This window comes from Podarcis vaucheri, assembly GCF_965113315.1.
Source record: "Podarcis vaucheri genome assembly, chromosome: 10".
Lineage (NCBI taxonomy): Eukaryota > Metazoa > Chordata > Lepidosauria > Squamata > Lacertidae > Podarcis > Podarcis vaucheri.
The window spans coordinates 43,310,549-43,326,801 of record NC_138748.1 but is presented as its reverse complement, the minus strand read 5'-3'; the positions used below and the strand labels follow the sequence as shown (position 1 = coordinate 43,326,801).

General features: G+C 43.5%; 2 protein-coding genes across 2 annotated transcripts in view; one reads left to right on the top strand and one right to left on the bottom strand.

Annotated features, from left to right (window-relative positions):
* The first annotated feature begins 9 nt into the window (after positions 1 to 9).
* Positions 10 to 16,253, top strand: part of XRCC6 (X-ray repair cross complementing 6) — a 29,189-nt gene continuing 12,945 nt past the window's right edge. Inside the window, exon 1 of the mRNA XM_082241403.1 lies at positions 10 to 150. The gene's annotated coding sequence lies outside the window, so the exon portion shown is untranslated. The remainder of the gene's footprint in view (positions 151 to 16,253) is intronic.
* Positions 5,367 to 13,898, bottom strand: DESI1 (desumoylating isopeptidase 1). The gene is made up of 6 exons (XM_082241406.1): positions 13,542 to 13,898; positions 10,240 to 10,261; positions 9,733 to 9,802; positions 8,339 to 8,448; positions 7,577 to 7,699; positions 5,367 to 5,666 (listed from the first exon to the last, which is right to left on the bottom strand). Exons 1-6 carry the CDS (start codon positions 13,630 to 13,632, stop codon positions 5,573 to 5,575), a joined length of 510 nt encoding a protein of 169 aa, XP_082097532.1. The 5' UTR covers positions 13,633 to 13,898; the 3' UTR covers positions 5,367 to 5,572.

Sequence of the window (16,253 nt, the reverse complement as noted above, 5' to 3'; positions counted from 1 at the left end):
TGTAACCTAGGAGAGAGAAATGCACACCCATTTTACCACCTTTACCAAGGCTGAACTTGTGCAAGGATGTATGAAGGTGATACGGTTTTCGTCCTGCTTTTGATCACAACCATAATTCTCTGATGTTCAAGAGAGAACAGAAGCTGAGAGGTGAGTTTGATATTTGATTTGCACCTCCTGCTGAGACCAGAGATCATAATATGGGCTGGTATTATCTGGGAGAAGCTAACTTTAGGCAATACAAATGCCAGTGGCAGTGGAAATGAGCTTTGGGCTTCAGAGGAAAAGCAACAACACAAGCTAATACCGCTTGAAGCAAGCAGTAGCCCCACCAGTCTTTTAAAAAACTTCTCTAACCTTGAGGAAGTTAATAATTATCACTAATTAAGGTCACTAATACCCCCCTTTTTGGGTGTTGACCATATATGATTCTAGGACTCTTGGAGGAAACTGATTTTAGACCTATTTCAAGCAGGTTTCAGGTCTGGTTTTCCTGATATCCCTATTCAGGGAGAGAGACAGAGGGAATGCAATTGTTGATTCTGCTGAACTTCTCAGTGGGTTTAGATTTCATTTATCATTGTATCCTCCTGAAGTAGCCATATGAATTAGCAGTAGGAGGCACAATGGTGCAGTGTTTCTGTTTCCATTTGTGTCTGGTACGAAAAGGCAGTTCTGGGGAACTGCATAGCATTTTGCTGTGGGCCTCACAAGATTCTGTGCTATTTAAAAATCTATATGAAGCCACTGAGAAAGAACATCAATATGCAGGTGATGTTCAGTTCTGTCTGCCTAAAGTATGTACAGTGGGTAAATTTAGTTTGATTAGATTAAACCATTTGAGGGACCAGTCCTTCTAGTCTCTTGCCTACAAGCAGAACAAAAAATGGAATCAGCAGTGCAGTGGGATGGGAAACTTTTGGCCCTCCAAAGCTTGTTGAACTCCCATTAGCTCCAGCCAGCATGTCAGGGATGATGTGAGTTGTAACCCAACGTGAGTCAGGGGTCCACACATTAGCTACTTCTGGTGTAAACAGATAGTAGGCTGGAGGGTGTTGTGGCAGTAGGAAAAGGGCATCTGTGGAAAGATTTAACCACCCACCAGGTGCGCCGGGTTCGGCCCAACATTGGGGGAGCCCAGTGCGCGTGTGTGACATCATGTGTGTGGTGCACGTGATGTCACATGGTGGGAGGCCCAATGGGGCCTGGTGCACCCTCTGAAAGGCCTGATGGGGCCTAGTTGCAGCCATGGGAGGGCCTGACAAAGCCCGTTGCAGCTGTGGGAGGGCCCAATGGGGCCTGACTGCACAATATTGAGGGGCCCGGCCCCTCATTGAATTTTTTTGGGGGCCTCGCTCCCCATAGATGGCGTGCCAGCCACCCACACTCCTTGTCCACTGAAAATCATTGCCTTCTGAAGCTACTTTTCCTAATTAAAAGTAGGAATAAAGTATGTTCCCGTGCAAACATGTGTAACTTCTAGTTTAAGGCCCAATACAGTGGTACTTCGGGTTACATACACTTCAGGTTACATACGCTTCAGGTTACAGACTCCGCTAACCCAGAAATAATACCTCGGGTTAAGAACTTTGCTTCAGGATGAGAACAGAAATTGTGCTCCGGCGGTGCGGCAGCAGCAGGAGGCCCCATTAGCTAAAGTGTTGTTTCAGGTTAAGAACAGTTTCAGGTTAAGTACGGACCTCCGGAACGAATTAAGTACTTAACCCGAGGTACCACTGTATGTTAAAGGTCTGAAGAACTAAGAACAGTCACCTGCTAGTGCCACCTAATGGTAATGTATTGTAAGAAATGAGTTGACATTCTACCTAGCTGGGGTTTTAAAAGCCGTCATAGTTGTGACAAATTTATTGATACTACCTTCATCTCCTGGTCAGTCATAATCTTTCTGCTTCACTCAGTCTACTTGGGCCACTATGTAGCTCTTTACCCAGCTTTTGTACCATATTTATATTGGCTAGAAGAACACTGTATTCCTCCACTGTGGCATCTTATGTGCATCAGGAATATTTTATGAAGGATATGATGAGACTGGAGCTTCAGCTCCATTAGTCCAAGCCTTAGATTCTAAGGCTTTGGGTTATTGTACATGTATGTACGCATGCAACAAATTCAGAGCTAAAATACCCCAAGTTCTGCACTGTCATGTTACATTTGCATGTATTTGCTCTTCATAATTCATTCTAATTGTTCCTCTTCTGCGAATGATGGGAAATGATTAGGAGCTATAGCTACCTTCTGAGTCGTGGAATTTTTTTCTACCTCAGGCTTCTGAGGCCCCCTTTCCAGACAAGCATCTTCCTATTAAGAAGGCCTAGATAATCTCATCAGTCCCAGATGGTATGTCCAATGGCCAGGGATGACAGGAGTAGTAGACTCTACCCCTGCTCTTTTCCCTAAAGTGTTTGTTTGATTTGTTTTTAATGATGTTTTTAATACGGCAACCCACCCTGGGACCTTAGGGTGACGGGGGTTAATAATTAATAATATAATAAATGCTATGACTTGTATAATACAGTACCATTCCAGACTATTATCTATCAAGGTAAACAGGAACAGTGATGATAAAACAAAAAAACGAAAGAGACCACACTCATTTCTGGCAAAGTCTTTATTTTAATTATAAAATGGCAAAACGGAATCCCCAGAAATGACAGATCCATCACTTGGACCAAGACTCTGCCCTCATACAAGAGCGGATTCAGGTTCCCCTGCCCACTGTCAGCCAGTTTAGGCTGCAAGTGTATCTATCCATTTATACACATATACATGTTTCATTTTTTATAAATACATGGGACTGAGTGGAATGCTGCGTGTGAACATGGCTATCCTGTCTAATCGTTTTAAAACAAGCCCTTGACTATGGAATATCCATACTCAGCCATGTTAACTGGTAGGGGGTAGAAGATACAACTGGATAATTTATGTCCTAAAATGCAGCTTCTTCTAGAACTTCCTTAGATGCAGAGGCTCTAATCATTATTGCACACAAGTGAAGAAAGAGCCCACACACATTACAGAACAGAAACAGGCTCATCTCTTTACTGGAAACAGCAGCGGGGGACAAATTAGGTTCCATAATGCAAGAGGCATCAACTACTTTCAGTCCCAGTGAAGATGTCCAAAGCTGCAATCCTATATGTACTTGCTTGGGAGTAAGGCCCATTGAAATCAGTGGACTTACTTCTGAGTAAACATACACCAGATCACACTGCACATTCCTGAAATCGTGGGAAGGAAAGTGCTTGGAAGGGTGGTCAAGTAAGTTCCAGGACTTATTCCACTTCTCCATCTGGCCAGATGCACCAGTCAGCTGGAGAAAGGCATGTAGGAAGGAATAGAATTAGAAGGAATGCTTATGATACACAAAGGTAAAAACAAACTGCTGGCATTTCTCAAGGTGAAAACCTAAAACATGCTTACTACAAAGTATGTTCCATTGAACTCTATGGACTCAAGTAGGAAATAAATAAGCTTTGGTTGTGGTTGTAGAAATGGAAGAAAAAAACTTAAGTATAGACTGTTCAGTGCTCTGGCAACCTTCAGCAGGATGGTTTTTTAATGGTTACTAGACTTGCTGTTTTTCTCTCCTACCACAAACCCCTATCCACTGCAATAAATGAGGGGAGACAAGTGTGTTTTTACAAGCAGAAGATGATCTATTGAAAGAACATTCAGGACCAAATTTACTGCTACCCTACTTCACACGTAGAAATGGCCATCAAAACAGGTTTTAAATGCTACCAGCAGAAAACATGAGGTTGCCAGGTGGCAATCTGGAGATCTTGTCCAAAGGTTCTGAAGCAGTAGAGGAGGTTACCCAATTCCTTCACCACTCTCTTCATCCCTTCCTTTACTGCCTGCCATTGGAAGAATTTCATACCAGAGAAGAGATGAATGGTGGTGGCATGGAGCAAGAGAGTAGCCTTTCCTGCTGCCTCAACCTAAAGGCATACACACCATCTTCCCAAATGGTAATCTAGCTGCTTGTTTAGGGTTGTATTTTAGATTAACAAATTATTGAATACTGCTGTATTTTAGGGTACATGTGAATATTATGACTGAGCATTAACAGAGTCCCCCTGTTCCTGCCATGTATGAACAGAAAATTATAGCTTTCCACTGTGCATCTTTCAGGAGCATTAATTTATTGGGGGGGGGGGGGAATCAGCCTATTGTTAAAAAAAGAAAGGACATAGCCCTTTCAGAGTTAATTGGTATTCAATAATGAATTGATCATGCTGAATTTGGGGAAGGCCTTTATTAGGCAGACAGGGCTTTTTCAAATGGTAGCAGCTATTGTTCCATAATGCTTCCTTGAAAATGCTCTTGAGAGGGAAGAGAAAAGGAGGGGAAAGAATGATCCTTTTGCTTCCATTCCTGAATAGATGACCCTCCAAATATAATCTTCAAAAAATCTGGAAGACATGATGTTTTGGACTATATGTGAATTTTAAGCAGATGGTTCAGAAATGTACTTAGACTGACTGTGTCTCTTTGTTTGCAAAAGCAGCTGCAGGGGCTCCTAATCCGGATTGAGACCATGGTGTGGGAAAAGTTCCTAACCACTGAACAAACATGACATGGTCAGTCCAAGCAAATATTTTTCAATCATGTTCTTAAGACATGTCTAGTTTGAGAACCAAGCTCTCTCTTCCTTAAATAGTGGGTGATAATACTGGTTTTGGACTTCATTCCAGAGCAGCTATTATTTAGCAATTAACAGCCTATGTCTTACCTTAAAGAAATAATTGTGATAGAAGGTATGTAATCAAACAGACTTTTCTGTTTACATACTTTTCTGTTTAACATGGGCAGACTGCTGAGGAGGTGAGATCCCAATTCTAACACATTTTTCTTCACATAGGGCTAAAAAGGAGCTCACCTGACAGTGGAAAGAACATACACAGTCTCCAGTCAAGTTTAGGTATTGCAAGACTTGAATGTCTTGCAGTCACTCCTACCCAGAATTAGAAATCCATTCAGTAGTTTACCGTAGAGATTACTGCCTAAAGGAACTAACCTATATTATCAAATTAAGACAGAAATTAGTTTACAATGACTGTTTTTAGCTTATCCCCTCCTACAAAAGAATTAAAAGAACATTCAAGCTTAGCACTGAGTATTAGGAACTTCAGTGTTGCAAGACTCACACCTTTTGAGTTATTTCTGCCAGAAATACACTGTAACAAGGGTAATGAAAATAAGCAAGTCTTGCGAGGAATGGCTTAGACTAGCATACTCGGTGCCACTCGCATTACTTAAGTTGTGCAATGGGTTTCCTAATCTCCACTTTCTCAGCAAGGGATATTTCAAAAGCACCCAAACATAACCAAGACAAAAACAAATTTAGTAAGTAAATATGCTATTTGACTTTATGACCATTTTCCCCCGGTAGCATTGTATCACATGCAATCCAGTAAATGCTCTCCCTGGAAAGTCTGGCGCACCATCTTGCTGTTAACGCTGGCATGAATGATAAGATAGGAATCTGGTACACTGGAGTTTAAAAAGTAAATGCCGTGGTGAATTGAGGCACTTTCCACCAGGTATGCTAGCTCTGTCCATTATGCCTGCTGAAATTATTTCCTCCAGGTGGCTGGATCTGAATAGAGTCGAGGAGAGGCCGTAGAGCTTGTCCAAAAGGTCTGAAGCCACAAGAAAGACATAAGGGATGGTTGGGGAAAAGAGAATTTAAGTTTTCCAAGTACTCTGAACACAAATAGGTTCTCAACTAAAATTAAAAACATGCTGCTTATTGAGAAGAATGAAGGCAAACTACTAAGGATGTTCCTATAAAACGATACATGAGCTGAGCCGAGCCCATGCCACTATTTCATCCATCGGCAAAACAGATGGAGTGTAAAGGAGATCAGCACAGGCCTCACTTGTAACACCTAGAAGTACAGTGGCACAGAAGCAATTCTTTGTCAAGTCCACCTTTAGGGCAGGGGGTGGACCATCTGTGTCTCTTGGTTGTAGCGGCATAAACGTCTGGGTTGGTGTGCATTACTCAAAAGCATGTTGCCATCCCAAACTACAGAGCCCCAGGGTTGCTTGCAGTGTAGTATTGGCTGCTGAAGCATAGAACATAAGCTGCATGTTGCTGTGGTGTCAGGTGCCTGTGAGCCTAAAGTTATGCCCCAGTCTCCACTGCAACAGGTATGGGGTGTTGCACCTCTCCATTTAGGCCACAGCTGGCAATGTAATATGCTGAGAATTGTGTTCCAGCATTCTCCCATATTGCAAGCCATATTGGGGAATATTTGTTTCAAACTGCATGCTGCATCTACTTTCCATGGCTATGTTTTAGATGAGCCTAGATACATAACGGGGATGCGGGTGGCACTGTGGGTTAAACCACAGAGCCTAGGACTTGCCGATCAGAAGGTTGGCGGTTTGAATCCCCACGACGGGGTGAGCTCCCGTTGCTCAGTCCCTGCTCCTGCCAACCTAGCAGTTCAAAAGCACGTCAAAGTGCAAGTAGATAAATAGGTACCACTCCGGCGGGAAGGTAAACGGCATTTCCGTGCACTGCTCTGGTTCGCCAGAAGCTGCTTAGTCATGCTGGCCACATGACCTGGAAGCTGTATGCCGGCTCCCTCAGCCAATAAAGTGAGACGAGCACCGCAACCCCAGAGTCGGTCATGACTGGACCTGATGGTCAGGGGTCCCTTTACCTTTTTTTAGACACATAACAGGGTGCGTAACCCACTGAACCCTCTACAGATGTACTTTTCAAAGCAATGCAATGCTTGTAATGCTCGTGAGCTAGTCCAGCCCAAAGATAGACAGGACTGAAAACTGACAATACTCTTAACTAATGCAACTAACAACCACATGTTCCAACAAGTTTCATGTCCAAAGAAGTCCAAGGTTCATCTCCAGCCACCGCTATGTTTCCACAGCTTTTTGAGTGAGTCACTTCAAAAATAACTTTGGTAAGATCTCCTACTATTGTTTCTCTGCCACCTGCCCCCACAACTTGTTTGTTTTATAAAGTAGCCAAAGTCCTAAAAGTTGTGATGGCTCTTTAGAGAATTACATTAACTGAGATGAAACAGTACCCCTTTTAGGCTTAAACAACATGTTACAATAAGCATGCTTTTTAGAAGCATGCTTAAACCAGCCACTTTTATTTTGATGAAAAAGCAGCCACAAGGACCTCAAACAGATTAGGGCCCTGCCCTGGTTTCCTGTGACAAATAACCATCCCTGAAAGTGCTGTTTATTGCAAACATCACCTCCAGGGGCAAATAGAAGCCATGGAGGAAACCAACACAGACCCCCAATATTGATTGGGAACATGTTCTGGAATGGGGCCCTGCAGTTGCTTTGTTTTCAAAATAACTGTTATCAGCTGCAGACTGCTTTTTTGGAAAAGGGTGTTTATCATAGTTTAGATCTTAGTGTCATTTGGTTGCAAGTCAGTCTGAAAGGTATATCTGTATTCCAAGTTATTAAAATCTGTGCCATGTCCTCAGTATTCCTGAAAAGCCATGGCTGTTAAATTTGGCATCAATAATATGGATGTAATAAAAAAGAGGACTCTACTTACGTTGCAAGAACTTCAGATGGAAGGTCAGTGATGTAGGAAGGGATCTTCCTCCCTGTCAAGAATTGTGCCACTTCATTGCTGAATGTATTGCAGTTATGGTCAAAAAGGTTATAAGCCTCTCCTCTGTGACCCCAAGAAAAAGAAGTTCAGAAAGAATAATAATGAATGAATATAGCAAGACTGACCTCTTTCAGGGATTACAGGAATGTGTGTGTGTGTGTGTGTGTGTGTGTGTGTGTGTGTGTGTAAAGCTAATTCACCCCATAACACTCAGACCTGTGTTAAGAGCAGCTATGCAGGGGGAATGTCAAATGGAAAAGCTAAAGGTGATATTTAACTTGTTTCCTGCTTGCAACTTCACATGAAATTGGCCTCTCTTCATTTGCTTCCAAATGTATATTTGCCTATTTGGGAATTTGGAATGGAAAGGCTACAAGCAGGAAATGAGTTAAGCATTCCATCCCCCAACTGCTTCTCCACTAAAAATCCTTTCTTCTCCAAATCACGTTTTAATACACAAAGAGTGTTGGGACTTCAATCTACGTGCAGTTGTGTATTGAAGTGCATCTCAGTTGTGTATTGAAGTACAGAAACTATTTAGAACTCACTTACCATTCTAAGATTATGGCACAATTCTATATTAAACTAACCATAACTCAATAGTGAAGCAGCTTGGCAGGAAGGGGCATGGGCATCCCTATCAACAGGAATTACATGCAGTCACCAGAATATTAGAATAGAAACAAAGCAGCATTCTCTCACCGGAATATAGATTCACCCAATGAGGACAAGTATTCCAAGAACAGCTCTTCTGAAACTTCTGAGCATCCCAGGTCTACAATAGAGTCTGGGGGCCCAAGCAGAGTCCCACCCTGTGAAGTGTATATGCAGGAAGATATTCAGACACCAAGAACAATTTACCAGCCTCCTATGGGGAATATATAATGCTGAAATATTTCTGCATCCCCCCCCCCAATTGCTTACATCAATTACCATATTTCCCAAAACACTAGTAAGAGCTTATAGCAGTCAAGTTCCAGAAGGACTCTTGTACATACTCAGTTTGGAGGTGATGAACAGAAGGAAAAAGATAAACCAAATTTGATTCCTACTCTGTTGCCTACAAATCAGCTTTAAAAATTGTGGATTAAGGGGAACTTAGGACCTCAGTATCAGCTATGCAAGGAAAGCATTTCAGTTTTACTATACATTAAAATTACACCAAGTTTGATTGAATAAATGGTTTAGAGCGGGGTAGGGAACTGGATCCTGCTAATGGCCTAGATACTTATCTTCCCCCAATCATGGACCAACTTTAATAGGTGGGTTGGGACATCTACCTGTCAATCACCTGACATAATAAAGACTTCAGGTGACTGACACATGTCAAAGTTAAAAAAGTTGCTGTAAAAAATGATTAGCTGATCAACGGTTAGAACAGCCTCTTTTCAATATATCCCTTCAGTGCCAATGATTGGCACTGGGAGCACCTTGAAATAAGCTCCTTCTAACTAACAGTCAGCTGATTTTTTATTAGAGGGAGTCCCTTGGAAGTCTCTGCAGAGAGGGAAATGCTCCTAAAACTGGACCATCTCCTCTGCAGCGAAGGCTGTTTGAAGTGCTTTGAATACAACTTCCTTTGGAAATAAAATAAATGCTCCTTTTAAAAATGGCACATTTATTTTTTCTTTCCAAGGGAAGCTTGTGCTGCCCCTTGTGGAGTGATTTCCATGTGCTAAGTACTGGGCTTGCAAAGTACCTTGAACCGCATTTCTGAAGTTCTGCCAATCAACTGACTGTTGGACGCCTGGGAAGCGCTGTGAAAAAGGTTGTTCAGCAGTGCCTGCTAGTCCCTTTTGTTGAAGCCCCATCTTTACCTACCCAACACCTGACGTCCTATATGACCAGGTGTTTGGCAAGTGGGTGTGTCTTGGCTGAAATCACATCTCAGGCCAACTGAGGAGCCTGTGAGCTAGAGCTTCCCCACCCTTGCTTTAGAGCATGATGTACTGGATGTTCGAAAGCTGGCCATAATGCACTAAATATTCCAGTTACTTGCTATTTTTCTGAATGGGATACAGAAACAAATCAACAACAAAAAAAGGGAAAAATAAGAGAGGAAAAAGTAGGTATAGAAAAGAAGTTCCAAGACTTACAGGTGGACAACTGGCGATCCCACCACTACCATAGAAGAACTCATCCCTGTGAACAACTATGGAAGTGTGCCTGAAGGGGGTGGCAAACAAGACAGGTAGAAACATTTATGTAGTGAGATACACCAGAGATTAAACATAACCAAGACTAAAAGTTACCTGCAGCCTCTAGCCTCATATAGTCCTATATCAATCTGTTTAGGAAGACTACTGAAAAACAAAAAACCAGATCCTTACCTAATTTCAGACAGCATTTTCTGTCCTTACAAATTGTGAAAATAATTAATGAGTCTCTAATCAAAATGCCTAGAAAGCATGTGAATGAGCCCTTACTCCAAAAAGTGAGGCACCACCATCCAGCATTGAAAGGACCATGCAAAACACCTAATAACACGGCCTAATTTGGTGTTGCTACTTCCCGAACACTCATGAAATAGTTTGTGAAGTACATAATTGTGGAAATGTTTTATGCTATGAAAACATCAATTAATGTTAAGTCTAGCTACTCACCAAATGCCATCCAACTGCTTACCTGCATATAAAAAGAAAAGCACCATCAGCAACCCAGTTTGCATGCTGCAATCTGTTACTCGCCTTCCATGGCTATCAGTTCACATTTCCCTAGAATACACTTACACGTAAACTCATAAAAGTGCCTTTCTAAAAGAAAAAGCAGGAAAAATAGTGTTCTCTCCCACCCTAAAGTTGGTATTTGATGGAATTAGGAATAGTTTGTGCCCTAATCCCTGGGTTTTATGATTACAGGGGAAGAATTCAGACTTTCTGAATATGACAAAGTGCTAATTTTTGAAAGCAACATGTTTTACTTTACAAACAGCTCAGAAGATGAGACATAATGCAAAAGGTCCTATAACTAATGTATTGGACTACAGATTTGCCAGGGTTGCAAAGTTACTGGCCTGCAGTGCATATGAATGTCCAGATAACCAGGCAGAGCAACTTTTTGTAAACTTCTGAAAGGTGGTTCTCCTCACTTCCATTTAGAATGAGAATTACTAGAGAAATGGGTGGGACCTGGGTAGGCTGTGAAGTATAATGTGTAAAACTCTATCATGATGATTTATTGTAAATGTTAACCTTTCTTATAGTACAAATCATGTAAGTCGACAAAGTATTTATTCCTCTCTTTTTTGTATTCACTTCTGACCATGCAGTTTGGAGTTTCTGTATCTTTAATATTAACCTTCAAAATACATCAGGTTTGAATATAACAGTGAAAGTACATTTTTAAAAAATTCTAACCTGGGAAAATCCTAGTAATATTCCCCCCTGCCCCATTCCCTACATATTGCTGAGGCTTCAGTCCTGTGCCTGTGCACTTCATAGTAAGTGTCAACACACATGAGGCTGCAGATTTAGATTTAGGATACTTGTACTGGCTTGATGGTAGAGACAGAGATAGCTGAAACCAGTATAAATTAAATTGGAATCACTTATCTGTGTGAATCAGTTCTCATTCAGTTACCTAGTGGCTCCTTTTAATCTAGATTTATTGGAAAAAGGAATTAGTGTATTTATCACATACAAATATACTTCCCCTGTTTCTTGGGAAAGAATGCAGAATGACTTGCCTAAGTCTGCAGTATAAAAGCAAAAGCCCAGCCTTAAGTAGAATAGAGTTCAGTGTGGGAGGTACTTATATTCCATGCAGGCTAAATCTGTTGTGAAACTTTCCTTGCTCATAGTGACAGTGCAAACTCAGATGTAGAGATTTCCTTCAATGAGCTTCATTAAGTTAACTCATGTTAGGATGCAAACTATTATTCTAAACTTCTAGTCTGTATGTATAAATGAAAAGCTTCTATCTCTGTAATGTTGTCCTTTAACTCCCCTGTCTCTCATAACTCATGACAGGCCTATTGTTGAACAGAACTTTTGCAGTGAAATATAAATTTTGTAATGGAATTGCAGGACAATGTTATGTTCAGAAAAGTATAAAATACGTATGTTGCTTTTTGTATGCGAGCCTTCCTCTGCATACAGGCACATGTCTGAAGGAGTCATTTCTGGTAACTTTGCATACCTCTACTTTAATATCAAAAGGCAATCATACTCTACTTTCAGGTTGTGTGATATTCTTCAGGTTGTTCCTGAAAGTGTCCAGGAATTCTCTCTAGAAATGTTGGACACTTGTGTCTGGGTAGTGTTGGGGGTCAATAAACCGAGGCTGAATCATGATAAGATGGAGGTGCTGTGGGGTGAGCGGTTTCTGTCTTCAAAAACTAGGTGGACAACTTGTTCTGTGAGGGGTTGCACTCTCCCTGAAGGCACAGGTTCATAGCCTGGGAGAACTCCTGGTCTCTTAACTTGTCACTGGAGTCTCAAGTGGCTTCTTTGTCTATGAATGCATATGCACAGTTGGTTCACAAGTTATGGCTGTTCCTGGATAGCCTGGATTCAGTTGTCCATGCTCTGCTGACTTCCTGCAATGTGGGGCTGCCCTTGAAGATGGTGCTGCCTTGTTGGGAATGACCCATGACACAGCCTTTTGGGTGGCTGTTTCCCCTTTATGAAATGCCCTCCCTGATGTGTTTTGCCTGTTTCCCTCACTGCTAACATTCAGGAGGACTTTAAAACCATTCCTGTTTACTCAGGCATTTGATGGCTTAAAATACTGTTCTTTGTAACTTTGCAATTACTAGCCGTGTAGGTATGCTTTACATGTTTCTAAGTGTTTTAAATATGTTTTTAGTTTATTTTTAACTGTATTGTTTTACTGCTTTGGTGTTTGGTGCCCTGGACAACTATCAGAGATAGAAATTTAAGGAAAAAATAGAAGGGAGAGCTAAGAATGTGATAAAAGAAGTATATTCTCAAACACTATATAACACAGTCCAATGCTTTGCTCCTATATTCTTTTCTTAGTTCAACTACATAAAAAGCACTACTTATAGCAAAGTAGTTAAAGTACTCTAGGCTTGTTAGATCTGTTATGACTAAGCATCTAGAACTACTTAATACCAGGAAGTAAATAATTTAGACCAGCAGCCCTTTCATCCAGACACAAACTCCTAACTGTTCTGTGCAATACTAAGAACAGTCCTTACTTCCTCTGCTAGCTTTCTCCTCCATGAATTAAGACAAAAATGTGCATGGATAGTACTTCTGCAACAAAAGGTTTCCATGCTTATGGACCTAATGAATATTCAGACAGTTACTATGTTGGGGAAACAAATACCGTATACCAATTCTTTAGCCTAGAGGCAGGGCAGACTTTGTCTCCACTACCGCACACGGACAAGACAAGTGTGATTCGTACTACTGGGGGGGGGAGTGTACGCTGGAAGTGAGTGCAGATCCTGTACAGTATATCATCCCTGATACGTTGAAAGGGTATAGTTGCTGCTGTTCCTTAACGTAACCCCTGTCTACCCTACACCTTTGAGTTGTGCATCCAGCCCTCTACCTCCCCTTTGGGACGAGAAAACAGAGAAAGTTGTTCGGATTGCGAACAGGTAAAATTACCACTTTCCCTGTTCCTTCGGGTCACCCTCCAAGCCCCGAAGAAGCCTCTTACGTAACCTATGTGTGCGGGGGGCGGGGGAGGAGGAGGAGGAGGGCGCCCGTTAATGTACATAACACAGACGGCGGTTAAGGATCAAGACCCACATCAACTTCCTCCCCGGCTGTAGGACCCCTGCCCGTCCCCTCCCCCCTCCCATTTGAGCCACCCCCTTCCCCAATAATACGAGGGCAAAGGCTTCCTCTCCCCCCACCCCAGGCATCATCTGACAGAAACCGAGGCGACGGACGGGGTCGTCTCTCCACCCCCCCCCCGGGGCTCCTCTCACCGAGCATGATGGGGCTGAGGCGTCGAGCCATGCCCTTGGACAGGTCGTAAACGTAGAGCTTCACCGGGTGCAGCATCGGGGGCGAGTCCATGGCATTGGCGGAGGGCGACAGAAAGAGGACGGAGGGGGCGACGGGGATGGAAGCTCTTGACCGAGGCCAGTGGTAACGGTGGTTAGTGGGCGGGGGGCCGGGAAAGCGGGGAGCCCAGCCGGCCCGGCTCCTGCTCCTGCTCCTGCGGCGGGTGACAGCCAACTGACAGAAGGGGACAGAGGAGATGGGAGGAGGGCAGCGGGGAAGGGAACGTTCGCCGCACGCATGCGCCGCCCCCACAAGGCGAATCCAGGTTGCCAGTCACGGCGCCTCTGTGAGGGAAGGGCGCTAGGCAGCCGGGGGGCGGGGTCAGGGGGCGAGCGTGGTTTGGTTCCATGTGGGCGGGCATCGACGAGGACAATGTGACCAGAGTTCTTCGGGGCGATTGGGTAGGAGGCGGGGAGAAGGGCGAAGCGTATAGCCATTCCCGAGCAGTAACAGGTTGCATAGTGACTGGTGGGCGGGGTTATTCAACGCAGGGGTGGGCAGGGGGCATGACTTGAGTATGTAACTGAGGCGTAAAGGACCTCCGAGCGAACTTGAGGCTGCCAACCGTTCCATAGAAATAGGAAAGATAAGAGTATCGAATTCTATTGTCTGAACAAGGATATTCCTGGTTCCTTTAGGCTCTTTTCCCCCCTCCCCAGGAGCACAGCCCACGGAAAACAATGAATAAGTGTAGGATTCCTGTTCTTTCTCATTTATTTCGTATTACGATGTGGTGTTGTTGCTTTTTAGAGTTAATTGCCAAATAGGGCGTTACATTTCATGTTGCATATTGGGAGGGCCCGCTGGGTCTGGAAGAGTGGTTTGTGGCCCTTCACTGCTTGCTATTCTTCCTTTCTTTACAAAAAAAATATACCCCAGCTTTTCACCATCAGGTCTCCAAGCGGCTTAAGTTAAAGCAATATACAGTGGACAAAATTTAAAAACATAAACCTTCAGGATTATTGCAAGTTAGCGGATTTTAGAAGGCTTAGTTTTTCATTTAGAAAACTCTCATGCAAGACACCTTTCAAGCTACAGGAAGAGTAAATTTTGCCCTTTCAGCTCAAATTCGGCGCTCAAGTTGCATTAGAAGCCTTGCACGCTGCAAGCGTTGCGTTTTAAAATGTTTTAAAACTTTTAGGCTGCAATCTGATGCACACTTACCCGCAGTAGGTCCCACGGAACTCAATAGGACTTAACTGTGGGTAGATAGGAATAGGATCCCGCTCCTAAGAGACATGTTGGAAAGGGCAGGACACTCGCCTTTGCTGCAACTTTTGGTTTTGTGGGTGGTTCGCTGCTTCCCAGACTCAGCTAAGCGAAACTCCCCGAAACAATCATTTTGAATGGCTATATGCAATTTTAAGTGGGTGGGTGGGGGGAAGGAGAACAAGCTGTAAGGGAGCCCGAAGGTGAGAAGTCAGTGTGAATCTCTACTTTTTAAAGTCTATGGTGAGTATCGATCGCAGGGCTACGGCGGGCGTGTTTGGGATAAGGCGCAGCCTTCTTTCCCTTCCCCATTGGACAACTGCGCTGTTAGGGGTGGGGATTAGGCGTGACTGACAGATTCCGGGTTTAGTAAAGTGTCGGGGACGAAAACAGGCGCTCGGGGGAACTCAGGTAACTGCAGTTTTCGCGCCTGCTGGCTGCTGCTGCGGTGCAGCCTTTCCATGTCTGAGGGGGGCGCCGCCCCCGAGCTGGTACACTTAGTGGCCGTGGGTTGGGAACGGACTGCTTTGCGGGATCTAAGGAAGCTCCTTACTCTCTGATTTCCGCCCACAGTAGGGCCCCAGGTCTTGTTCACACACACACACTTACACACGTGCATATTGTCACGTGTTTGGGGATGCCAGATTTCCCTAAATTCCTGGATCCAGCAGGTGTCCGATTTTAATCTAGCCTCCTGAACTGGATCCAGCAAGGGTTGAAATAGAAGGCAGGCCAGCTTCCTCCTGAGGAAATTGCTTGGGCGAAGGGCTGTTAAGAGAACAAAGGAAAGGTGATGAGCCATTAAGAAAGGCGCAGCGGGAGGCCCCATTAGCTAAAGTGGTGCTTCAGGTTAAGAACAGTTTCAGGTTAAGAACGGACCTCCGGAACAGATTAAGTACTTAACCCGAGGTACCACCAAACGGCTTGGCTCCCGAACAAATCGGCTCCCAAACCTTGCAAACCCGGAAGTAAGTGTTCCGGTTTGTGAATGTTTTTTGGAAGCTGAATGATCACTTCGGCTGTCAGCATTATTTCTGGGGCCAATCAGCCAATCAGAAGCTGTGCCTTGGTTTGCGAACGGTTTGGAAGTCAAACGTACTTCCAGAATGGATTGAGTTTGGGAACCAAGGTACCACTGTATATATGTGTAAATAAAGCATATATCATAAAGACACCACAATCTCCGCTGTGCCTCATTTCCAAAAGGAAACATTAACCCTGAGCATAGCATCTGAAACCACTGGGATCTCACTCTGCTTGGAGATTGGAGTAGTGTGCAACAATATGTTTCTCCTGAGTCCCCCTCCCCACAACTGTCATTGTATTTAACAATGTTAAGAGTCTAAAACTGCCTTAAAACAATAGTTATGATTCTTCACACATGTCTGATTTATTTTCAATATGCCAGTTTCTTACCATGCCAC